Source organism: Camelus dromedarius, chromosome 4 (genome assembly GCF_036321535.1).
Source record: "Camelus dromedarius isolate mCamDro1 chromosome 4, mCamDro1.pat, whole genome shotgun sequence".
In the NCBI taxonomy this organism is placed as follows: Eukaryota; Metazoa; Chordata; class Mammalia; order Artiodactyla; family Camelidae; genus Camelus; species Camelus dromedarius.
This window is the reverse complement of record NC_087439.1, coordinates 41,827,640-41,853,036: the sequence shown is the minus strand read 5'-3', so window position 1 is coordinate 41,853,036 and position 25,397 is coordinate 41,827,640. Positions and strand designations below refer to the sequence as shown.

At 35.5% G+C, this 25,397-nt stretch overlaps 1 protein-coding gene across 3 annotated transcripts in view; it reads left to right on the top strand.

The window, feature by feature from the left end:
- The window catches only part of GALNT3 (polypeptide N-acetylgalactosaminyltransferase 3), a 39,937-nt gene extending 14,798 nt beyond the window's left edge, over positions 1-25,139 (top strand). For 2 of the 3 annotated variants that reach the window (XM_064484872.1, XM_031451578.2), the window contains exons 2-11: positions 2,826-3,449; positions 7,415-7,587; positions 11,674-11,823; positions 13,426-13,660; positions 14,139-14,256; positions 15,684-15,884; positions 18,132-18,263; positions 18,463-18,564; positions 22,927-23,079; positions 24,022-25,139. In XM_064484872.1, the coding sequence (XP_064340942.1) occupies positions 2,935-3,449; positions 7,415-7,587; positions 11,674-11,823; positions 13,426-13,660; positions 14,139-14,256; positions 15,684-15,884; positions 18,132-18,263; positions 18,463-18,564; positions 22,927-23,079; positions 24,022-24,144 (1,902 nt within the window). In that variant the 5' untranslated portion in view covers positions 2,826-2,934 and the 3' untranslated portion in view covers positions 24,145-25,139. The remainder of the gene's footprint in view (positions 1-2,825; positions 3,450-7,414; positions 7,588-11,673; positions 11,824-13,425; positions 13,661-14,138; positions 14,257-15,683; positions 15,885-18,131; positions 18,264-18,462; positions 18,565-22,926; positions 23,080-24,021) is intronic. The other variant, XM_031451579.2, reaches the window with a different exon arrangement.
- The last annotated feature ends 258 nt before the right edge of the window (positions 25,140-25,397 follow it).

Here is a 25,397-nt window from a genome sequence, read left to right as displayed (position 1 = left end):
TTTCTCCTTAGGTTTTCCCCTTATTTCCTTATATTTAGGGTATCAGTTCTTGACTTTTAAAAACCTTATTTCAGACAAGTTTAGTTAAAAGTTCAGGATTTTACATCAGATCTGAGTTTGAACACAGTTGGGGAAACGCTCCTCTTCTACTTAAATGAATGACCTTGACCAAACCACTTAATCTGTTTGACTCTCAATGTTTGTCAATAAAGTGAGAATGACATAAACTTCACAAGATCGTTGGAAAGACTACATGAGAATGAAAGTATTAAAGTCTTTATCACGGACCTAATCGACATGAAACAAAAGTTAACTATCGTTTTTCCTATTTCTGATAATAAATGACATCTTGGTCCTTCTCCTTCCCTTGTCTAGTCAACATTTATTGGGTGCCCATTTTGTCACCAACATTGTGGTAAGTGCTAAAAAACCCATGAGTAAGGGAGGCGCTCTCCATGCCCTTCATGAGCTTTTCTTGACTCCCTCGTTAGAGAGATCCTAACTGAGTGACTCCCTTAGGCACACAAACCTACACACGATAGGATTATTGCCCTATTGACGAACTCCTCTAGTTTATAATTTGTTCCTAAAAAAGAACTCGTTTTCAACTGCCTTGTTAATTCCATCCATTCTTTCTAATTCCCCACCCCACCCACGAATATGATTTCTGGCATAAGATGTTTTGGGAAAACCATCACAAGTGTAGAAGTATCTAGTACTGTCATCTCCCTCTACTCTTTGTTTTCCCAGGACTCTTTCTTGTTCCATGCTGTGTTAAACCTTCTAAGGAGACCAGCTCATTCCTTTTCAAATTCCTAATCTAGCCTACTGTGGCTACTGAAGAAATCTGGAGTCACTAAATACTACTGGAGAAGGGGGTTTTGGTGGTTGTCTCAGAAGAAAGGAGGGTGAACATAGGTTGATTTATATCTATTCATCTATTGTCAAGCACGAACATTTTATGCTGGAAATCATATTTGTGGGTAGGCGGGGGAATTAGAAAGAAGGATGGAATTAATGAAGCTGTTGGAAGAGAGAAAATGATCCAATTCTGTTTCAGTGCCTGGGGACCACTGTCCTATGAAAATCCAACATTTTGCCCATCCTTTCCTTCCTGGAACCTCTTAGATCATTGTTGCCCTGTTAGTCTGAAGGTGCCCTGGATCCTAAGCCCTAGGATCTTGGGGGCATGACGACAAGTAGTCTATTGGATTCTCTGGCAGATTTGCTGGTTTTGCACTAAAACCTATTGGACCAGGTCTTGTGAAATTTACTTTTAAAGATCAACCACTGTCAAATAATTGACATCTCTCAAGGCTAAGATGCAGATTGTATCCAGATATTCCTTCTGTCAGTTTGTTCTCCCTTGATTCTCCTTTGTTTTGTTTTCTTGTGTTCTTACTCCTTTTGGTATTTTTTTTTTCCAGTTTCTCCTTTTTATTCCCCCAACCCTTAAATTTTGTAGCTATTTCTCTGGGCTTCCTTATTTTATATACTGTAGGTGAACTCTTTTGTACCCCAAGACTGTCAAATTTTCATTCCTAACACAGAGCTTTTCCCTAATTTTCAGTCCCGTATCTTTTTGCTCATGGAAGCTCACTTTGGAAGTCCTACTAGCACCTCAAATTTGTCATGACCAAAATTGAACATCCCACCCCAAATCTATCCTCCTTCCTATATTTCCTGCCTTTGTCAATGTCATCACTTCACGCATCTACCTCTCATTCTTCCCTTTCTCTCACCAAGCCCTATTTGATTTCACTTCCTGGACTCTCTTGAATCAGCCCTCTCCATCCTTCTTTCTCTCCTCAACTCTCTGGTATATATTACCTCCACTGGTGCCAAGGAATCTGTGATTTTTCTAAAACATAAATTTGATTACAGTCCTTCCTTAAAATCATTCAGTTCTCTCCATTCCATCCATTCAGGACAAAATTGGTAAATTCCAAATTCACTTTGTGAGCCAGTCTTCATCTGAACTCCCAGCCTCATCACCTCCTGCCAATCCCTGCCTGTGCCTTTTGCTTCTGCTGTACTCAAAGACTGACCACACTTTATCTTGCTCCTTTGCCTTTGCATCTGCTATTCCTTCTCTCTCCTCTCTCTTGTCCACCAGCCTAAAAATTGCTTATCTTTCATGATTCTGCTCTATGGTGTCATTGCTGGGAAATTTTTCCTAATATTTCTCCTTATCTTTCATGTTGCTGCCATAGTCTCCATCATAGCTCGTATCACACTGCTCTTTGGTTGCCTGTTGAAGTGCCATAGTTCATACTGGCCTCTGCTCCTTGAAGCTTACCTTCAAGTTATCTTTACCTTGGTAGCCATAGCCTAGCAGAACATTTGACACAAAAGAAATGACACAACCACAACTGTGTGGTTCTGAAACTCCTTGTATTTTAAAATGATGTAAAAAGCTTAAGAGGTCATTTTAATCCTTATATGAAGTTCCTTCTTTACAATCTGTTTAATGAAGTCCTTTGGCCCCTTGGTTATTGAGCTGAGTTTTTTTTTAAACTCAAAATATATTTATAAAATTAATCTATGCATATCATACATAGATATTAGCCAGAATTAACAAATAATGTATTTTTTTACTGGAGAGAAATCTCCAATATTTTATAACCCCAATAGATTGTAGTTAATTATAGCAATTGTGTTCTTACAAAAGTGTAATTTTCTTGAGGGCAAGGTACCTTTGTATAATTGTTACCCAGAAGAGTACATTGTTTACAGCTTACATTCAGTTGTGGCTGAATGAATGAAGTCAGCCATGCCTATAGGAATGAATAGTTACTAATGTCATCTATTATTTCTGTTTGTAGGTATTGCAATTTAAGGAAACCTTCCTGCCAGCAAATCTATGATAAAAAATACATGTAACAGAGGAAACTGTAACTGTTATTTGTCAAGTGACAAGCTTTTAATGTCAGAATGGCTCACCTAAAGCGACTAGTAAAATTACATCTTAAAAGACATTACCATAAAAAGTTCTGGAAGCTTGGTGCAGTAGTTTTTTTCTTTATAATATTTTTGATTTTAATGCAAAGAGAAGTAAGTGTTCAATATTCCAAAGAGGAATCAAGGATGGAAAGAAATATGAAAAACAAAAACAAGATGTTTGATTTAATGCTAGAAGCTGTAAACAATATTAAAGATGCAATGCCAAAAATGCAAATAGGAGCACCTGTCAGGCAAAACATTGATGCTGGTGAGAGACCCTGTTTGCAAGGATATTATACAGCAGCAGAACTGAAACCCGTTCTTGACCGCCCACCTCAGGATTCTAATGCACCTGGTGCTTCTGGTAAAGCATTCAAAACAACCAATTTAAGTGTTGAAGAGCAGAAGGAAAAAGAACGTGGAGAAGCAAAACACTGTTTCAATGCTTTTGCAAGTGACAGGATTTCTCTACACCGAGATCTTGGACCAGACACTCGACCTCCTGAGTACGTTGAAGGAATGTTCATTGTTTAGTGTTTATCATCAGGGTTTGCAGGGGAGGAGAATTAGCTAAGGAAGCTGCTGGTTCTTTAGCCACTTTTAGGCAAAGAATCAGCAGATACCATTTATTTAATCTGTTTTCATTGTTTTCCGCTTGGAATTATTGAGGATAGATTTCTGTGTCTATGCTTGGTGAGGCATTGCAGATGTGAAAAATTATCACCTTAGAAATTAGAAAACTGAATTCTAGATCTGAGGTTTGTAGAACCACAAGGAAATCCTTTATTCTTAAATGCTTTAGCTTTCTCATCTGTTAAGTAGGAAATATGTGGTGGGTTTTATGGGAAATGTGGGAGCTGGAGGAGTTGTTTCTGTTCCTCTGTGCATTGCTATGGAATAGAAATAATAAAAATTGTGCCAAGATTTTGGAGCTATTAGATAATGATATTTTATGAGGTAAGTCACAGACTTTGTGGCTACTTTTAGTGCAATAATTATATTTCAGAATACCCTGAAGAGACAATATCGCTGTTATTACTAATTCAACTATGATTCTTTCTCTAGAGTTTGGTTGAATAAGTTCTTGTATTTATAGGGGTGTCTCCCTTTAGCTTATGAGAGGCTAACATTGCTTTTTATTGTCACATTGTTTACATGTTTATCTCAAGTATACAGTATTTTGATTACAATTTCCCCCTAGATTCTACTACGCCACCTCTTTGTTAATAGTTAACCATTTTGTTGTCTTTGCGGTAGTGTTCAAAAGCTCTATTTACACTGAAATAACTAAAATGAATTCCAGTGCTTTCAAACAATCTGTAGATTTGTTAAAAGTACAGGATAGATAAACTGCAAGCAAACAGCGCCTATATATTTTGCTTTCCGGTTATAACAGAATTACACTTGGATGTGAACCTGAAGAAATGTACTTTAATAGACTTAGGACTATTGCTTCCCTCATAATTTTTTAGATTTATGATCACGAGTCCCTGCTCCAACTATAAGTCCCTCACTTGAAGTCGTGTGAGTGAGATTTCTGTCGCTCTGTCCTAATCTGTGTGATTCAAGGTTATACTGCTCATCATTTTAAATGAATGTGTGAAGAAACAGATGTCTGTAAAATGTTCTAACAGGGCACAGTTTAGTTCTTTTTTTATTTTAATAGGTTAAAATGCAATATGGCACTTTACTGATTTTTGAGAGAGGTCCTGACTGAAAAGCAATCCACATCACAAAACAAGAAGCATGATTTTTCTTCTTTGACATGACAGTCAAAGTGAGCTCAAGATAAGCTTTTTTTTTCCCCCAGTAAAGCATTGAGAAGCTGCTATAATATTTAATAATGTTAACCAATCAGTAACTGCAAAATAGCAAAGCACACAAAGAACCTTTTTCTGGATAGGAATGGATAACCTTAGAACTGTGAACGGTTGCTTAAGATTTAATACTTTCATACTTTCAATTTAACCTATATCAGTAGGGGACACATTTTCTGAAGAATTGCTAAACTTTTACATGCTCATTAGAAATATAGATCCAGTTTCTCCCAAAGCCAGATGGTCTTTTGACTGATAATTTAAGCACGTCCTGTATGCCAAATTTTTCAAATGGTTTGACAAGGAATCTGTAATCACTTTGGCAACTTATTTTAATTTCACCACTTTAAATGACATGTGAAACAACTTCTTTTAAAGCATAAGCTGAGCATGCTAATTGTTTCAAAATAAATGGGGTTTATGAAATCACATTGTGAAATGTTATTATCACCTGCATTTACAATATAATATGATACTTTTACTTGATATTAATACTTATCAGTTGAGCAAATAAATCTTAGCTTAAACTGAGGGAAGGCCTCATGAGATTAAAGTGGTAACACTTTATTAGTGTGAATTTTTGTGAAGTTTTATACTTTAAATCTTAGAAACCTTTTTGTAATTCTTGATTAGTGTATTAATTAGTCACACGGCAAATAAATTAAGGGAAACAATTTTTTTTTAATCCCAAAACTCCCTCTCCAAAATGCTTATAAGACAACAAATAGTAGGGTTTTCTCTTTTCTTAAGAAAGAAATACTATAGTATGGAGTTTTTTGTAATGTTTACTTGGACCTGATGTTGGTTTATAAGACATTATTAAAAATACAAACTTGTATTTAGTCATTTGTTTCTGTGTAATTCTGACTCGAATATAAATAGGTAGTTTGTGTTTGGATTTTATTTTTAATTGGTTGTTTATCCAAAATTCAATTTAGAATAAATCATTTGCTTTCATCTACCAGTGCAGATGAATGTGATTGCTTCTGGCTACGTGTGTATGTTACACTTTAAAACCATGACGGTACCAAGGAGCTGAATCACTTTCACTCAGAACCTCCCTCTTCTTTTCCTGCTCAGTGATGTTGTCACCCCATCTTAGTATTTTATCCCTGACCTAATTCCTTTTTATCACTACAAATATTTCAACCTAAAGACCTCCTCTCAGAAAAGGATCTGAAGCACATTCATATTGAGATATGGCTATAAAAGTAGTAATTAAAATTAATGAGAGTGTGGAGAGTGTCTTTTTAGGGTGGCTTTCCCGGGCCTCTAGTCCATTCTGGGGGCTCTGGTTTCCCCACCGACCCTGGCAGAACAACTGAAGTGTGCTGGGCTCTTATCTCCATAAGTGAATGATTTACTTCTTTATCTTTGGGTTTGAACAGCACTGTTTGATTGTTCACACACTGTTTATAGTGGCTTTTGACTCTGTGGGAGGATTTCATAGTCTGTTGTCTAAAATTGTACAACCCTTTAGGTTTTTAAGTGAACTTCGAGATAAAGTTATCTTACTTATTTATCTTTACCATAGACCACACATGCTTTATGCCCCAGGTTCACTCTGTTTGATTTTACAGCGTTTTGAAGTCCTCTCTTATGTATTATTTCATTTGATCCTCACATCAACTTAGCAGGTGAGGGAATCTGGTCATCTCCAGTCTCAAAGGCTGGAGATCATACAGACCCACCCACACCCCAGTGGCTTCATCTGAAGGTTATTTTCATTCAGGATGACATTGCTATAAAAATAAATTCACGATCAATTTGTCACTAATGTTTTTAGTGAACGGGTAGTACCACTGATCAGTCAAAAATTACTTAGGGGTCTCTTTCCTTGTGTCTATCAGTGTTTCAGGTGGTGACAGGAACACAGGCCTTTTAACATGGATTTAGATATTTTACTTTAAATTTAAACACGGCATTTTTAAAAGGAAAAATTTAAATGCCTAGGTCTTATTTAATTAAGTAATAGATTGGATTATTGGAGCAAAATCTTTAACACAGCATGGCATATGGCATATGGTAGGTACTTAATGAGTTTTTGCTGAATGATGAGCATCATAAGAAAATAGGCTTACTTACTGTAAGTAAGCTGTTTTTTCCCTTTTGGTTCTGGTATAGGTTAAGTAAATTGATTAAATAAACTTAGAAAATATTACATATGTAGAAAAGTATCTAATTTGAGATAATTTCTACAAAGATGAAGATTCATTTAATAAAGTTGCACTGTTTAAAATTGCAAATATTAAGAAAAATGCCTGATTTCTATAAGGAAGGAGAAAAACTTGGTTTTCATTTGAGTAGTTACAAACATTTGCCATTTTTATAGGTTGTCTCACTTGTAGGTTATTTTTCTTATTTAAAATGTAATTTGTATTTAAAATTATATTGTTGCGAATGCTTACAAAAGCAGGTTTCAATCCTTGACGTGTGATCAGTATCACTGGACATGATCTCTGGGTGAGTGGTCTGTAAAAAATTTTGTTTTGATCTTTCTGCCTTTACATAGCATTAAGATCATCTTACATGGAAAGAAACTATCCACTATCATTTCTATTGTGATAAAGGTTTAACAATAATTTTAGTAATGCTATAGCTGTGAAGTAAAGTAATCAAATTCATAACTATTCTACTTCTTTGGCTTTTTCTAGATGTATTGAACAGAAATTTAAGCGCTGTCCTCCCCTGCCTACCACCAGTGTCATAATAGTTTTTCATAATGAAGCGTGGTCCACACTGCTTAGAACTGTCTACAGTGTGCTCTATTCTTCACCTGCCATACTGCTGAAGGAAATCATTTTGGTGGATGATGCTAGTGTAGATGGTAAGAAAGCGTATGCAAATTAGATTGCTTCCTGAGTAAACCCATGTGGTGCCGTCCAAAGTCTATTCAGTTACATTGTACTCTCTGTGTGCCATCTCAGAGCTTGACTACAGTGGCTTGGATGGCATGTATGATGGATGAAAGGAGCATCCAGGGATGTCCATATTCACACATTTTGGAGTTCAGAAATGTATGAAACACCATTATTCATAACTTTGTAGTCCTCAGTGTGAGACTTTTATTGTAAGGCATAGTGGTTAAGAGCACAGATTTGAGCCTTAAACCAGGCTGCCTTGGTTTGAACCCCAGTTCTGATCCTAACCAGCTATGTGACTTGGGCAAGTTACTTAAACCCACCCCATGCCTCAATTTCTTTATCGTTATCTGTAAAATTTCATAAAATTTATTGTGTATGATACACCTCTAGTGTACCTACCACTAGAATAAAAGACCCTAACAGCCAATTTAGCTAACATGCCATTGATTATAAGAAGTATATAATTGTACAGCTTAGAACTGAGGGAATACACAAGTGGTAACTCCTGTGGTTGCTTTGAAGATTAGATAAATTAATATAAATCATACATTAATTAATAAATAATGTAAAAGAGTAGTTAAAAATTACTGAAGAGTCACCACATCCTGTTTCATTCTGGCTCTTTTAAATACTCCAGTAGCACTTACGAAGTTAGCCAAAATCTTTAACGCATTTTCATTAAAATTACAAGTCTATAGGTGGTTACTAGGTTACACATTTTAAATTGGACTCATAAGGATAATCTTGTAAGTACTCCAATTTACTGAATTTTCAAACATTAAAGTATTTTAAATACCAAACACATACACATTATTTCAATGATTACAAAATTTATTCCTGAATGAGCCCAAGTTTGGAACCAGACTCCTTAAAGTTCAATTCTAGCTCCAGCACTAACTAGTTGTTTCCTTATCTGTAAAATGGGATAACACTCTTGCATCAAATCCAAAGCACCATCCATTGTAAGGTAAATCATTACTTTATGGACCATGAGGAAAAAAAATTCTGCCTATTAGCTGACATGTCATCAATTATAAGATGTATCCAGACTTTAGATATGGTAGTAAGTGAATAAAGCATAAAATCGTTATCCTGGTTTATTTATTTCTACATACAATTCTAAACATTCCTGTGGTTTCAAAATAAAATATCCTGAGTGAATTGAAGTTATGTTCTTGAGCTAAATTAACATCTAGATGGAATAAGATTGCTTATCACTAGAGATCTTTGACTTGGATGTGTAATCTATCCACCAAATGGGAAAGTTTTATAATTCAAGTCCCCTGGATTCAAGTTACACACTATATACAGATCTCTGATTTGAATCTCCAATCCTTTTACCCAGGTTACTTCACCACCCAGTTGTAATCAGCTAATTTATTTATTGCTTGATTTGTTGAATTTTTTCTTATCTTTCAGTCTATTTGGACCAAAATCCATGGACTTTTAAATGACGTCTGATTAAGTTCTGCATACCTCTCGTATGTTTTATCTAAAAAACCCCCAAAACTTTATTTTAGAAATGATTTCCTTTTCCTTGCATTCTTGAACTTTTTTCTCAGACAATTTTTATTTTGTTGATTTTTGAAGAATCTGGGTAATAGGGGCATAGTAAGGCTTCTTCTAGTGAGCCTTCAGTTGAAGGTAACTTCTGTTAATTTAATCTTACAACAAGATTAATATAATTAAAGGAAATCAGAATGAACAATGATATCCATTTATGATCCTCCTGTTTCAACCATTTTAATCTTTTCCTTTTCTCTCTCATAATCACTGTCTAAATAAAAACATAATGTTTAAGTAATTATGCCCATGTCAGAAATCCAGTTTTGAAATCTGACATTTTCACATAACATTTTTATTAGCCTTCTTCTGTTACCTTCCAAACTTTTGTTTCAATAACAATAATGGGCTAGATACATTTTCCTTAACCACTTACTTTTATTTACCTCCTAGTATTACTATACATGATACTGCAATAAATATCCTTGTGCTTATGTTATTTTCCCTTTTTTTTGAATTATATGCTTAGATAAGTTAGAAGTAGGACGACTTTGTCAAAGGGTCTGAATATTTTTTATAATTCTTTATAGCTATCAACAATAGATTTGGAAAAGTTTTCTTGACAAGGGCTAGTTTTGCATTATAGTGTAATTTGGTCTTGTTGAATCAAAGAGCTATCTAATGAGTACCTACTGTGGAAAATGTGTCCCTAGTTACTGTAAAGGAGCTTGTGAAGTAAAAACCATAGTCCCTGATTTCAGTTTGCTTCAGGAAAAGCAGCGTCAATATGTGGATTATCATTTAACAAAGAGATAGTTAAATCCCAATGACAGCAAACAAATTACAATGAACACTTTCAGAGCATAGGCTGTGTGAGAGTTAGTCCCTGTCTTAAATGTCTTATTGGTATAGTAACCTTTCATCTTATCCTCCCAACAATTCCTTGTGAAGGCAAGTCCTATTATCCCCATTTTATAGGTAAAGAGACTATGAGGTACAAAAAGGTAAAATAACTTGCCCAAGGTCACATAGCTAAAAGTAATGGCACTGTACATCAAACCCAGGAAATCCGATTTCATGGCTTTGTGTTCACAAAATGAGGGGTGTGGATAGGTGCTGAATTTGTAGGAAGTTCAGAAGTTGTGGGTAAATCAAATATTTCTTAACATATGAACAGTGGGAGGGTTTATTGAAGGAATCTATAGTGACTCCATTTAAAAAATCAATTCCCATTAAGACCTTTGAAATGTTCCTGTCTTAACAAGTTTCTGTGTTACCAGTCTATGATTAAAGCAGAAATATCTATGACTGTATTTTTAAGACAAATTCTAATCCTACTTATCTCTCAGAAAATCAATTCTGAGGTGCTTAGAAGGTGTTTAAAAAGTTTATTATTCTGAGACAGTAATGTTTAGATAGGCTTATTTTTCCACAAAAGCTGTTCCTAGACTCTTACCTCCTCTATGAATGTTTAAACTTTAAATAAGCAACTCTCTTATCTGCACCACTGGAGAGTTGAAAAAAACATATGTAATGACAGATAAGTCAAAACCATCTGCACTTGCTCCTGAAATCTGGCAGAAGCAAACATCTACCCGGGACATTCTGACATTCTCAATATTCCCAAATCTTTTTGAGACTGTGCTCTGGGCCCAAGAAGGCCATGTGAAGAAATGCATGATATACTCAACAAAGAATCAAGAATTTAATGGTGAAAAAGCAGGCTTAAGAAGTTATTTAAAAATATGAACGATACTTGACTGACTTGATTGATGTGGTTTTCTTTTACCTACTGTTTTAACTCTTGCTTAGTATATATCTCATCCAACTTAGAACATTGAGTGCCTTAAATTATATACTCATTTTGCCTGTTTTTAACTTCATTCCTGATTTGCATGCTCACTTCTTCCTTCATATTTTTACTGGAAAAAATTCTGTGTCAAGAGACTCCAGAGCTTTCAAAAATTTTCTGCTGACTCTTTGTAGAAATATTCCCAAACTGCTGTAGGCCTGGATTTTCCTACTTGTCTTCTTTTTCTCAAGATTTTGGTCTTAAAATACTTTGACCACTGCCTAAATATCAGAGGATTTTTTTGATACTTGGCATTTTTCTATAAATTTCCAGATTTAAATACCAATTTAAAAATGACTCAAATGTCTGTTTTGGCCAAATTCAATTTTTTTCACTCCTTGGTCTGTTTTCTCTGGCCTCCAAATGAGTCATTTTAAGTCCTGGGGTCCACTCGATTTGAAGTCTCCCACTCCCCCCAAACGCATTGTGTTTATTGGTATGATGCAGACACATTAACTGTGTTATAAGTCATGCACTGTAATAATTCAGAAGGTAAGATGTGTATATATAGTTTTTATTCTCTAATAAAGAGTTAAAATAAAGATACGATTTTTATCGTCAGGGAGGGACGTGTACAACTGTTAAGCTTAGGCATGTGGAGGGTTCATTCCTCTGTGGGCTCTTTATTAGCTTTCATATGTTGTATATGAAAATAAACTTAAGAATGAGTTAATCCTGATTTTTTTTCTTACAGAGTACTTACATGATAAACTAGAAGAATATATAAAACAATTTTCTATAGTAAAAATAGTCAGACAAAGAGAGAGAAAAGGTCTGATCACTGCGAGGTTGCTAGGAGCAACGGTAGCAACGGCTGAAACGCTCACATTTTTAGATGCTCACTGTAAGTATGTACGTGTAGACATAGTTTGTTACATTCTCCCTCCCCCTCCCTCTAATGTAAAAGGTAAGGAAGCCATTTCTTTAAATACCTAATTGCATTTTTTTAACATCATTTTCAACTGGTGATTTCAGCACTGACAGCCCAAGCAGACTACAGCACTTATTCAGAGATCTTACCTCCTTTGTGTTTGAGGCTCCTCATCTTTATTTCCTCCAGTGACCAGCTTCTCCAGCGAGCTATCCATATCTGGGATTTTTTTTTTTCAGATAAGCATTCTGTGGGGAAAAAAAAATGATTTTCCTTATTATTCTTGATTACTACACTTCAAAGTGAGTGAAAGTTTTGTTTGTTTAAGTGTGGTCAACCCTAATATTAAATTTTGTCCTAGTCCTAACACTTTTACTTTTTATATTTCAGTTCTTTGCCCCTCAAAGAGTCACACACTCCTTGTGCCAAGTTAGGGGCACCCCTTCACAATTTCTGGTATCTCTCCCATGATGCTGTCAGTTTTTGTTGCTCCTGGGTTTTTTTCCTTTGTAGTTTAATAATTTTTTTTTCCAGTGTCAGTGATTTTAAATGAAGTATTTAGAAAAGTACTTTTAGAGTCAATGTTTAATGTACATGTTAGGTATTACTAAAATGCCACTTAGTCCCTCAAGCTCTAAGTTTAGTGAGTTTTACTCTGAGTGTTTGGCTTTGGATTGGCCAGCCCTTAGGTTATGTTTGACCAATAAAATGGTTTTGAGCACACGCTAATTGTTACAGAAGGGCTTTCAGATTTGCTTGAGTCTCTTTAGAGCTTTCACATCCTGCACTCTCTTAATACCAGGCAGTTAAGAGACGTCTAAAGGTAATACAAGAGAGATGTTTTCAAAAGGAAATGGTGCCTTCTCTAGTATTCCGTTTCCTGGTCCAAAATTACAGTTATGTCAGACTAGTCATCCTTCCTCTCCAGGTGGATGTATCTGATGGTCCTCCTGGACCATGACTGCCAAACTCCACTTGATGATGGGAGCCCTGAGTAGCACTGAACAGGCCGCATCTCCTGAGCTCTGTGTGTGATGGGAGACAGCCTGGCCTTGGGCTGGGCCCAGACCTTTCATGCCATTCCTTTACCCTCTGTCACTAAGGCTGCACAGGTTTGATCGGTCCTTCTTCTCCAACTGCTGAAGTCAGAATATTCTGACTCCTTGACTTACTTTCTCCTAAGACCCTGTCAGAGAAATGAAGATTTCAATTACTATCCTTGACTCAGGGAGACAAACAGTTTTTGGAGCTAGGTGGTATGGATCAGCAAAAAGTTACCTTTGATTCATAGCCCATTTTAAAAAGAAATACACAGTCTGAAAGTTAAATATACCAGTATCATTTTGCTTCCATTCTAAAGTTTAAAAAAACCATTTTCTATCTATGCCTAACCTTGCCTCACTTTTTTCATCCTACCCTTACTCGTGACAAGAAACCTTCAAGAAATCTCCCCTTTATAAATGTTCAAAACACAAATGGCTTTGTTATTCTCATTTCTCTGTAAACCCTCTTCCAAAATCCAAAAGGGACAAAACCCTGTTTTCACTGAATTAATTAAAATTGTATTTTTTCCAGGTGAATGTTTCTACGGGTGGTTAGAGCCTCTGTTGGCCAGAATAGCAGAGAACTACACTGCCGTCGTGAGTCCAGATATTGCATCCATAGATCTGAACACGTTTGAATTCAATAAACCTTCTCCCTATGGAAGCAACCACAACCGTGGGAATTTTGACTGGAGCCTTTCCTTTGGCTGGGAATCACTCCCCGATCATGAGAAGCAAAGAAGGAAGGATGAAACGTACCCAATTAAGTAAGATGATTGCTCTCAAAGTCTTATACACAGCTCAATTATTTGAATATGTATGCAGTCTTTGCCTTTTACAGTAATTTCCTCCAATGCAATTCACACTAACAAAGAACACACGTATTCTATATGAAAGGAATAGAAGTAGAAGAGTCATTTATTTATGTACTTGCTTACACATGGTGTTACTGACTAGGAAGCAGAATTGAGTTCTTATGTCTTCCTCCTAATCATTACTTAAGAATCTTTAAGTTTGGTTAGAAGACACTTAATGTGCTCTGCTGGGAAAGGTCACTTAAAATACTTCTTCCCCATCCCCCAAAACTCAACTCTGAAGATAGTATTTTTAGTTTTTATTATCTATATAAATTCTTGAAATTGTGATCTCTCTTTATTTGTAAATTTGATTCAGTTGCTCTTAAAATATGTTCTATTTCTCTTATTTGGCTTTTATAATAAAGTTTGACAATGAATTATTTTTCAGAACACCCACTTTTGCAGGAGGCCTTTTTTCCATATCAAAAGAGTATTTTGAATATATTGGAACTTATGATGAAGAAATGGAAATTTGGGGAGGTGAAAATATAGAAATGTCTTTCAGAGTAAGTGTATCAGTATAGCACACATATTAAATAGATCTTTCTAGTTGGCTGATACATAGTATCACGGATGCATGCAGTCTTTACTTTTTGTGCTTTCTAATATTGGAAATTTTAGAATAAGTATATTTTCTCTTAAAATGTAACTTAATATATGTATTCTTTTCTCTCAGTGTAACAAGAAGAATCAGTTAAACGCCTGTGTCCAGGCAGTAACACCAATTAATGCACTTGTAGCTACTGAATTCCAGCCAAGATAAATATAATTAAATCTAGTGCTTCAGGAAATTGGTTGATTATCAAGGGAGTCAGAATGGAAAAACATTTATGTATAATTTTAAAGGACATTGAACTTGACTCTTTGGATTAAACAAGCTTTTTTTCCTATACATATTAAAAGTTAATATGAGAAACTAAAGGCTTTGGATGGTCTCCACATGTACGTGTATGATTTCATGAGTTCATTTCTACAATGACTTTGTCATTCATTTTTTTATCCCTTAGGCTGGAATGTAGTGGAAAAAGAACTGAACTAGGAGTTAGAAAATTTAAGTTTTGGCTCTGGCTCCATCACATAATAGCAGTGATGATCTTAGCCAAGTTTGAGCTGCTTAAGGGCAGGGGTCTTGTTTTATTCATTTCAGTATTCCCAACCTCCAGCACACATTGGCTCTCAAGCAGTTTGTTGAACTGAACATATCACCGAGCGTTCTCATTTTTCTTAAAATGAAGAGAGAGAGAGAGAGAGAATACAATCACTGCCCTAATATTAGCACAGGCTATTAAACATGACTTTTAGATTTTTATTTATGGCAGAATAGATTGTCAAGATATTTAAATGAGTAGTTACTGATTTAACGATTTGCCGTTTTATTTAGAGTTCATGCAAGTAAGCTTTTTGACCATCTATATAGTATGATTCTTTCTAAATAGTATGACTTTTAAAATAATGAACAACTACTTTACAAGTTTAATAAATTGTGCTTTGGTAATAATGACTATCTGGAATTGTTTTCTTGATTACAAAACTGAATCTGCAAAGGGTAAAGTCTGGGCCCACGTACTCCAGGTCTGCTATGGAAGCCAAATGCAGAAGAGCCATTGGTGAATTCCAGAGAACTTGTATAATTATTGCAAAAAGAAAAAAAAAAAGAAATTTTAGAATTTATTGTTATGAGAAACCTGAAATTACTATTTCATTAAAATTCTTTTTGAAAATATGGTTTTTTTCTTTAGTGTCTCTACCGTTTAATAAAATTGTTCTTTATATTTAAGAACTTAACTTGAACTGGCAGGGAACAGAGACTATTTGTAAAGTTATAATAAATCTCTTATCTTGTTTTTTATCACTATCTTAAAGGTAAACTTAAAAGCAACACTTTGATTTTCCTAAAATACTGTAAATTTAAACAAATATCATTAATTATCAGGTGTGGCAATGTGGTGGGCAGTTGGAGATTATGCCTTGCTCTGTTGTTGGACATGTTTTTCGCAGCAAAAGCCCTCATACCTTTCCAAAAGGCACTCAGGTGATTGCTCGCAACCAAGTTCGCCTTGCAGAAGTTTGGATGGATGAATACAAGGAAATATTTTATAGGAGAAACACGGATGCAGCAAAAATTGTTAAACAAGTAAGTGAGAACTAAAAAATTACAACAAAAATCCACAGTAAGTTCACATGTCCATTTACTTGTTTGAGTCAACTCAAATATAAAACATTTTTTTAAAAAGTTATTTTTCAGAAACAGACTCACAGACACAGAAAACAAACTTATGGTTACCGGGGGGAAAGGGGGTGGGAAGAGATAAATTGGGAGTTCAAGATTTGCAGATACTAACTACTGTATATAAAACAGATAAACAGTAAGTTTCTTCTGTAGAGCACAGGGAATTATACTCAATATCTTGTAGTAACCTGTAATGAAAAAAATGTGAAAAGGAATATATGTATGTGTATGCATGACTGAAACATTATTGCTGTACACCAGAAATTGAGGCAACATTGTAAACTGAGTATACTTCTATTTAAAAAAAAAAGTTATTTTTTAAAGCTGGGCTTTTTAACTCAAAAATATACAATTTATTGATGCCATTTTTTTTTGAAAAAGTCAAGTAAACTGCTTTTTAAAAATTAAGGCATTCTACTCGATGTGGCCCTTTTTAATAATGGAAGATGTTTAGTTTTGTAACTGCCTTGGTTTGATATTTTACTCAAAGTAAGAGTAAGTGGAACTGCTTTTAACTGGTTTTAGGTGATGTGATTAGCACCTAAGTCAGTGTGCTAAGTGGCATTTTGAACTGGAGAGAGAGAAGGTGTCAGAACGTGGCAGGAAAATGAACTGGGAGTACCAAGGCTTTTTTAATAGCAAGTTCTGATTCCATTACTCCCTGGAAAAGTGACTTTGGCTAAGCCCCTTGAGACTGTAAAATTGGGATGGCACCTCGCAGACATGGAGTGTGTGCTCCACCATGTCTCTTCTCTCTCCTTCCCTGTCTTAAAATAAAATGCTTGCCTGTCTCCCAGAGCAGCTGTGAAATAAGAAAATAAATGCTAACAAATGTATGGCACTGTGGTTGGTATTGACCTGTCCTAGATAAAAGCCCTTCAGAATCGTCATGCCTAATACATTAGAGCTGAATCCCAACAGTTTCAATGTTGGATGTGGTAAATAAACTAGACAGCTTAAGGACATGTTTCAGTGAACAGCACCCAACTCTTTGTAAGAAACAATGCCGATTTGCCAGGAGGTATATATTGAAATTAAAGGGCATCAACATTCTGAGTGTCATAAAGCTCTGGTTACCTCCTTTCACCTTTTCTTTGGTCTCTGGTGTCTCCCTGTAACATGTCAGTACAATGCAAAGCCAGAGCACTATTGGGTTAGATTGCTAACTAGTTACCCAAGGCCACCAAAACCAATCAGGCAGATTGTATACTGCACAATGGTACTTGGCTGAGCAGGCAAGTGTGTGCTAAATACAGCGTATGCTCTCTTGTCACCCACAGAGGGGCAAGCGAGCCAGCAAACCCTTATTTTTACCACAGGGCAAACAGAGCCATGTGGTAAAATTCCTTAAGCCATCCAGAAGTCCTTTAGCGTTTCATACGTTTTGCTAAAACACTTGGGTTCAAACATTGAAGCTGGTGGAGAAAATATTTTCCTTAGTTGAGCTGATGAGCTTGAGTATTTATTTTTTCATATGTTTAGGCACCCACTATAATTTTCTTCAAAATTTTGCCTAGACCAAATACCTTTTCAATTTAATAGTGTTTTGTTTTGTTTTGTTTTTAGTTTTCTTAGTCCCTTTAAATAAGATAAATAAAACACAATTTATTAAAAACTTCCCTTTTTCTACTAATACATTGTTATTGTTAGGATATTATTAGAAGATACTGTTAGGAGTAAAAGTAGAAGAAATTATTCCCAAGTGTGTGTTGTTTGTGGTGCTGGCTGGGGGAGAGGGCTAAATTATGTTACACGTCAGCACTGTTTCTCTGGACCTGCTTTCTCACACCTCGCTGTACAGACCACTTCTGTGTATAAAACTGGGATCAATTTTGGATGCCCCCACTACTGTTTTTTGCCCTGAACATTTTGCTAGAGATCATTGTTCCCTGACGGAGGTTTGTGGCACAAAGGAAGAATAAAATAGCACTAGGTCAGCACTGCAGGAGTCCTTGATTCTTTTTGAAGCCAGAGTGAGCAGCAAGGCATACTTGTCGCCTAAATGAATGGTGACTGCCGTTAGACTGCATCTTGCACTTTGGCCCAGAATTTTTTTTAAGACCTAAATGTAAATACAAATAATAGCATTTGAAGTACTTTATTACTGCTGTTTTAATTAAGCATTCCCCTTCCCTTCTCATCTTTCTCCAGAAATCATTTGGTGATCTTTCAAAAAGATTTGAAATAAAGCAACGCCTTCAGTGTAAAAATTTTACATGGTATCTGAACAATATTTATCCAGAAGTATATGTGCCAGACCTTAATCCTGTTATATCTGGATATGTGAGTATTTTCCTGTTCCTTTACTGCATTCTCTTGCCACCAACATTTATGTGGTTCAGGAAAAATTGCTGAAATACTTTCTGGTTTATTGCTTTTGAGATTTTACATTATTATTATTAACAACACTTCCTGAAATTAATTGAAAAAAATGTAAGCCACATAAATTTTTAAAAAATCTAACTTGAAATTTTTCCTTCAGATTAAAAGCTTTGGTCAGCCTCTGTGTCTGGATGTTGGAGAAAATAATCAAGGAGGCAAACCATTAATTCTGTATACATGTCATGGACTTGGGGGAAACCAGGTGAGCACTGCAGTAAAAATCCTACCTTCTCATTAGCGCCTACAGTCTTGAGTAAGTTGCTGCGTATTTTCCAGAACCCCTAAATCGGTTTTATGTTCACTTAAACTAGTATGTGAAATGTTTTCAGATTAAGTTTGGCAATTAATACTGAAGTTACATAGTATTTTGATTTTCACTCTGACTCAGAGAGCAGTTTGAGGTTGCTTACCCATTCAGCAGAAAGCCAAATAAGAAAATGACAGAATAATGCCATTTGAAATAAAAAACCAGGATCTTCTGGGTGGATCTTTGATGTTGCGTTACTATTGGCATGGTGATTTTGCTAAATTATACATAAAGCTATATTTAACTGGATCCAACAGCAAATAACATAATGTTAATACCATATTTTTGTGCATCATGATATTGTATCAATATATACTGAAACAAAAGTATGTTCTTGATTCTCCTTGATTGAGAACACCTCTGCTTGAAACTACCTTATGACTGTTTTACCAGTTAGGACTGAAATGTCAAATGTCACTATGGGTAGAGAACATATTAAAATATTGTTCTTAGTTTTTAGCTTCTAGCTTCATTTCCTTGCATTTTACAAGTTAATTTCTGGAAGGATTAGACTCTTTCTTCATTAATTCAGCAAATTCACCGAGTGACCCTTGAATGCCAGATTCTCTGCTGGGTTCAAGCAATTTGGATTCTAACTCCTTCAGTAATCTGTATTTCAAAACCAACAGTTACCGTCAGGGTGACGAGGTCTGGGGTAAAACATTCAGGGTGCTCTGGGGGTATGGAGGAGGGCATTTGAAGCAGACTCTGTGCCCACACATTTTCCTGGGAAAGATGACCATTTGAAGATGTTTTTTGAATGGTATGCAGGAGTTAGTGAGGTGGCTGGCGGAAATGAGAATGGGCTGAGAATAGCATGAAGAGAGGCGTGCTAAGGGGAGGACCTGGTGTTTTTTTTTCTCCTGGAAATTGCAGGTCTTTTGGTTTAGAGTCCAAGATCTGTGTAGAGGGTTTTTACAATATTAAATACTCATGGTGTCCTATTTTAACAGGATGGGACTTTGATGATGTAAGTTTTAAGAAGAAAGGGCCAATTTATCTCCTGATCCAGCCTCTTCCATGTTTCTTCCTACTCAGCCTCAGCTTAATCTACTTCCAATCCTTAGTTATCCAAAGCAATCAGTCTGCTGAGGGTAGATGATGCTGATGCCCAGAAACCGTAGGTAGTAAATAGGGTCCAGGATGGTTAAGGTGTGGCTCTGAAACAGGATGGAGAGACACATGCATACACTTATATATACACATGCACACATGCATATATACCTGTATCTATATACATATACATCGTGTGTATGTATACATGTAAGTGTATACTTCTATATGCATATTTTAAAAATTTCCTTACTCTCTATTAGAAGAAAAATTATGTAAATAGTTGCATTCTTTTGGCAATAACACTGGACTATACTACTAGACTATCCTAGTAAAAACTAAGTTTCTGAGCAATGAGAAATATTTCTTCATTTGTAAAAATCTTATCACTAAATGTAAATACTTATAAACTTTTTTAGGCTTCCTCTAGTGTTTTATCTATTCTATCACAAAAGTTAAAGACATATTCTATACGTTGTTCTGTCTTCCTCTTGTTATTGCCATAAAGATGTTTTCATAGTTCTGTCTCAAATAATTCTTAAAGTATAAATAGCATATAGCTGTCTTAAAAATTTGGGGATGGTGAAATAATTCACATATTCATTCAACAAATATCTGTTTGGAGTCTGTAATGTAACTGACACTGTTGTGGTAGTGAAAAAGACAAAGTCCCTATGTTGTGGAGCTTGTGTTCTAGAAGGAAAGGAAAAAATAAATATGTAATTTTAGGTATGAATAAAAATAAAGCAGGAAAGGGGTGATAATTTGCGTGTGGGGGTGGATAGTTATTTTCAGAGGTTTAGGAAGACCTCTTTGAGAAGCTGACCTTAGAGTAGAGACCTGAGGGAGTTAGGAGAGGGACCATGCTCCAGGAGGAGGGCATCCTGGAAGAGGGGCTGCAAGGCCAGAGGCCCCGAGGCAGGTAAATGGAGCAAGCATGAAGCCAGCGTGGCTGGAACAGAGTGGTCCAGGGAGAGAAGGGCGGAAAGTGAGGTCAAGGGCGTGGATAAGGCACCTGGTCATATAAAGCTTTGCTGGCCTGGTGAAGGAACTTGGATTTAATAGTTAGTGTGACAGAAGCCACCTGAGGATTTTGAGCAGAAGAAGAAGAATATTTTCTGGTTTATATTTTAAGATAATTCTGGCTTCTATCATCCTGACACAGCCATTGATTTTTTTTTATTTCCTTTAAATGTTATTTTCAATCACACACTGCATTTAAACTAGCTTGGGAATTGTAGCTCCTTGAGTACTAGATGTTTTATGATGTGATCTAACTCGATCATTTCCTCATGCTCCCTTCTACCGTTTTGATCAGATAATGATACTTTTATAGCACAAAACTCCATTGTAACAGTGTTTGAATATGCCAAGTGAAAGTATGTATTTTGATAATGTGACTGGATGGACTAACATCCTGGTGCCAGGCAGTTTAGTTCACTATGGCTTTGTAACACACTGCTTTGCTTCCTCCCATTTCTCTTCTAGTGTATTTGTCCTGCTTCTAAATTACAAGTCTCTCTAATGTCTTCAGCTAGCTAATTATGTCTAAGAATCTTCAACTATTTTCCATTCCTTACAACTTCCTTTTTAATGGTTTTTAAAAAGTAATATGGAGTGAAGTAAAGCACTAGACAACCTTTCTTATCATCTTTGAGGTCCTAAGGTTTATCTTTCTTAAAGAAGTACAGCCAGAGTGCTGTTTTTATGATCTAAACCCATTTTCTTTCAGTGACTCCACGTGAAGAACTATCAGTTATAAAAATGACTGATATTATATTTGTGGAAGGAGATAAATTAAGCATGAGGCTAAGACCAGGGGAACTCAAGATTAATTCAGCTAATGTTTGTAGAGAGCCTACTCCAATACACTTAAAGGGTTTAGGTCTAGCACATAATAAGGGCTCAATAAATATTGTGCTAAGACTAATTACTTCATTATTGAAAATCAATTATGTTCACTTATTTTATCTTAGGAATGTCAACATTATGAAATATTTGATTTGTAATGAACTTATTACTAAATACACTGCCTGACTTTGGTCTATGGTTAACAGAGTGCTATGAAAGTTATCTCTGATGGTCAGTGGGAACCCTGAGAAGAGTGTAATTTTTGTACATAGGACCGATTCAGGGAAAAGTAAAGGGGGATGGTAATATTTGAATTGGCTTTTGAAGGATCGAAAGGAGTTAGCTAGGCAGAGAAGGATCCAGAAGGATGTTCTAGGCAGGGACAGTAAAGCAAAGTCTTAGAGTTATGGATACACCTGTCCTCCTTTGGTAGAATTGTATGAAAAGAATATAGTGTATAACTGGGGCAATGGTTGGTGTAAGATTGAAAATGGAAGATTTAATGTACCAGTCAAGGAGTGTGGACTTTATCTTAGCAACAGGAGTGATTCACTTAAGCAGGGAAGGTAGGGGATCAAATCAATGTTATAAAAGACTAACTGGCAGCAGAGTGGATTGGATTATAGGTTGCTGGAGGTGTTGCAGTAGAGATTTGGAGTGCCTGAACAAGAGAAGTGAGGATGTGGAAGGAAGGGTGGGTGGGATGGTAACATCTGAGAGGAAGATTCAGTAGGACTGGGGAGCTAATTAATTGGACATATGGGAGACAGAAGCATCAATAATAGTGACGATAGCTAAAAATGTATTGAACGCTTACCATGTACCAGTTACTGGTCTAAGTGTTTCACATGTATTAACCCATTTATCTTCCTATGGGGTTGGAGCTATTAAATTACCTATTTTACAGGCAAGGAAACTGAGGCATAAAGAGTGCTCTGTGAAATGTTTCTAGTTTAAAGGAAAATGTTATTAATTGAAATGAATAAGAGAGAAGGAACCCTTGTGGAGGGGGAAAGGCAGGAAGTTAGTTGGCTTGCTAAAAGCTTCCAGGCTCTTTTCTGTGGCATCCTTCTTGCCACCATCCCATCTGATAGCCTCCAATTTCTGACATGGTGATGGGGACAATATTTCTTAATTAAGTAACTACCTGTTGGTGATAGGCTGGAAAAAGGCTGTAGTATTTTCTGTCTCAGAAACTCAGCTTACGATTCTGATACCTATTTTATTGTATTATTTCGTTGAAGTGCATATGACTCCATTATTCAGTGAGTTGATTTTTTTTTTTTTGGCTGATTATTTTGCAACTGAGGCTATAGGGTACTTTTATCAGTAACAGCGTTCTTTCTTTCACAGTACTTTGAATACTCCGTTCAACATGAAATTCGCCATAACATTCAGAAGGAATTATGTGTTCATGCTGCTCAAGGTGTTGTTCAGCTGAAGCCGTGTACCTACAAAGGTCACAAGACAGTTGCCACTGGAGAACAGATATGGGAGATCCAGAAGGTACTTCAGTGTAATTAATCCACCCCTTCATATAGTTATTTTGATTAGCTCTAACTGCTCATCTGGGAAAATGCATGCAGTGCATAGTGTGTTAACATCCTCCATCAGAACTTCTCTGTGTTAGCTCAGTCGTTGTGTATGTCTGCCCGTGTGATAAGAAAGAGTCTATCTGTGAATTAAATACTTTTAGGAGCAAAATAGTTGTAAAATTGCTTAGTTAGAGCATGAATTATGCAGATCAACAGTCTGTGGATTAGTAATAATAGTTGTTCAAATTTGTCTTTTTAGAGTTTCTTATAATACTTCTTGCAACAGTCATACATTTTTTTCCTGGCAGAGAGGAAAAAAATATTTTTTCTCACTTAAAGTGATTCTTTCCCTGTGTTAGTACTTTTTCATGAATCTAGAACTGAGAGAATATGTGAAAGGTTTTTTTCTGTTTTTAAACATACGTTTTAAAGCTTGGCTGGAACCTAGCAGTTCTTATCTGAATATTGTTTTGTGCAATACTGGAACACTGTAAGACTGATTTTTATGACTTAGGGGTTTTTTTTCCTTCTTCTTTTTGTTTTTTGGTGGGGGAGGTAATTAGGTTTTAATTTTTTTGTACCCTCCACCCCATGACTTAGGATTTTTTAAAGAGTTTGTCACTTGCAATTAAATCACTGAATTTTTTAAAAAACCTTGATTGAGACCTTGCTCTGTACACATCTCTTCATTCACCTTCTGTGAACTGAACAGTGGTGGCATAAATGGTGTTGCCTATACCAAAACCCAACAAGAATTGTATCAGACATAGCAGATCTTAGATTAAAAGTTAAGAATGGTGTACATTTGGTATATGTCTCCCTTTAGTTTTGATGAGACCATAAAGTGTTTCATATTTATCAGTTAACTTTGAGCCTTGAAACTTAATGTCTGCTGTATTTCTTTCTATTTTAGGACCAGCTTCTATACAATCCACTCTTTAAAATGTGCCTTTCAGCAAGTGGAGAGCATCCAAGCTTAGTGTCATGCAAGCCATCAGATCCACTCCAAAAATGGATTTTTAACCAAAATGATTAAGTGTTCCTTAAAATTAAGGAGTTGAAAAAGGAGATATTCATTCTCATAAAACTGTGACTAGGCATACACTGTAGTTTTTGAAAATTATGCAAAAGCAGCTAATTGTAACTTATTCCAAGTGCATTTTTATTTATATCTTAAAATGTCTATGTAGCACTGCTACAGAAACCCCTTAAGTTTCCATTTCAAAGCACAATAACTAGTCATACCAAAGACTATTTTGAAATGTCCAGGTGTAGGAAGAGATGTTTACAGTATGATGAAAATAATTTTCCAAGTAAAGTGATGTTTGTGTGTTTTGTATGCTTGAGAATAAGCATAGCTACATTCACACACTCACAATTTAAATATTTCTTCTAGTTTTTTGGGGGGAGGGGAAAAGATTTGATACTCTATTTTTTTAACTACTTAGAAATGGATCAGTTAAGGTCAAAAATTGGCCTTTGTGTGAAACCAGGAAATTTTTTATAGATCTAGAATTTATTGTATAAAAATGCAGGTAAACTTTTTTTGCATTTTGTTTACTTATCTGTCAAATGTTTCCTTAAACATGAAATTAAATGAATAAGGAGGAGACTATTTTTAACACTTGAGTTTCTTGGCAAATTTTAAAATATATTTTAGTCTAAAGTACACTTGACTTGAAGCACTTAAGTCTTCCGTAAAAGACTTTTCTTAAGTAACTATCCTGTGTTTTCCCAAAGTATTAAAAAAAAAACAAAAACAAAAACAGCTCTTAAGTTGCTATCTGTTAAAAAGGTGTCTTTTTCCTTTCTGCTAGTCTTCTTTTCTTCTTACCAAAATTCACTAATCTTGAATGTTTATGAAATTGAATTTCAAATGCAGAATACCTGTCTCATTTATAGCTAAATTTTATTTGTTACTGATTCAATTATAGATTGTCTTTGTAATGAATTTTTTTTCACCAAAAAAATCCCCCTTATTTCTATCTATGGAGAACACAATAAAACAAATTCTTACCACTATTGTAACTATTTAAGGGTTTTTTTTTGGGTAAAATATATAATTGATAATAAGTAGGGGAAGCATGAATTTTGGTCACTAAATTTCTGAGCACCAATTGTAGAGTCATCAATGTTTCTTAAGAAAAAAGATATTGAATAGAAATGGCATAAAAAATAAGGAATGGAAAAGGTTCTGTGTTAGAGAATTTTAAAAATTTTGTACTAATTGCTAATAACTTTCCTTGAGCACATGATAGAGCAATTTTTTAAAAATGTGATGCTGACTTA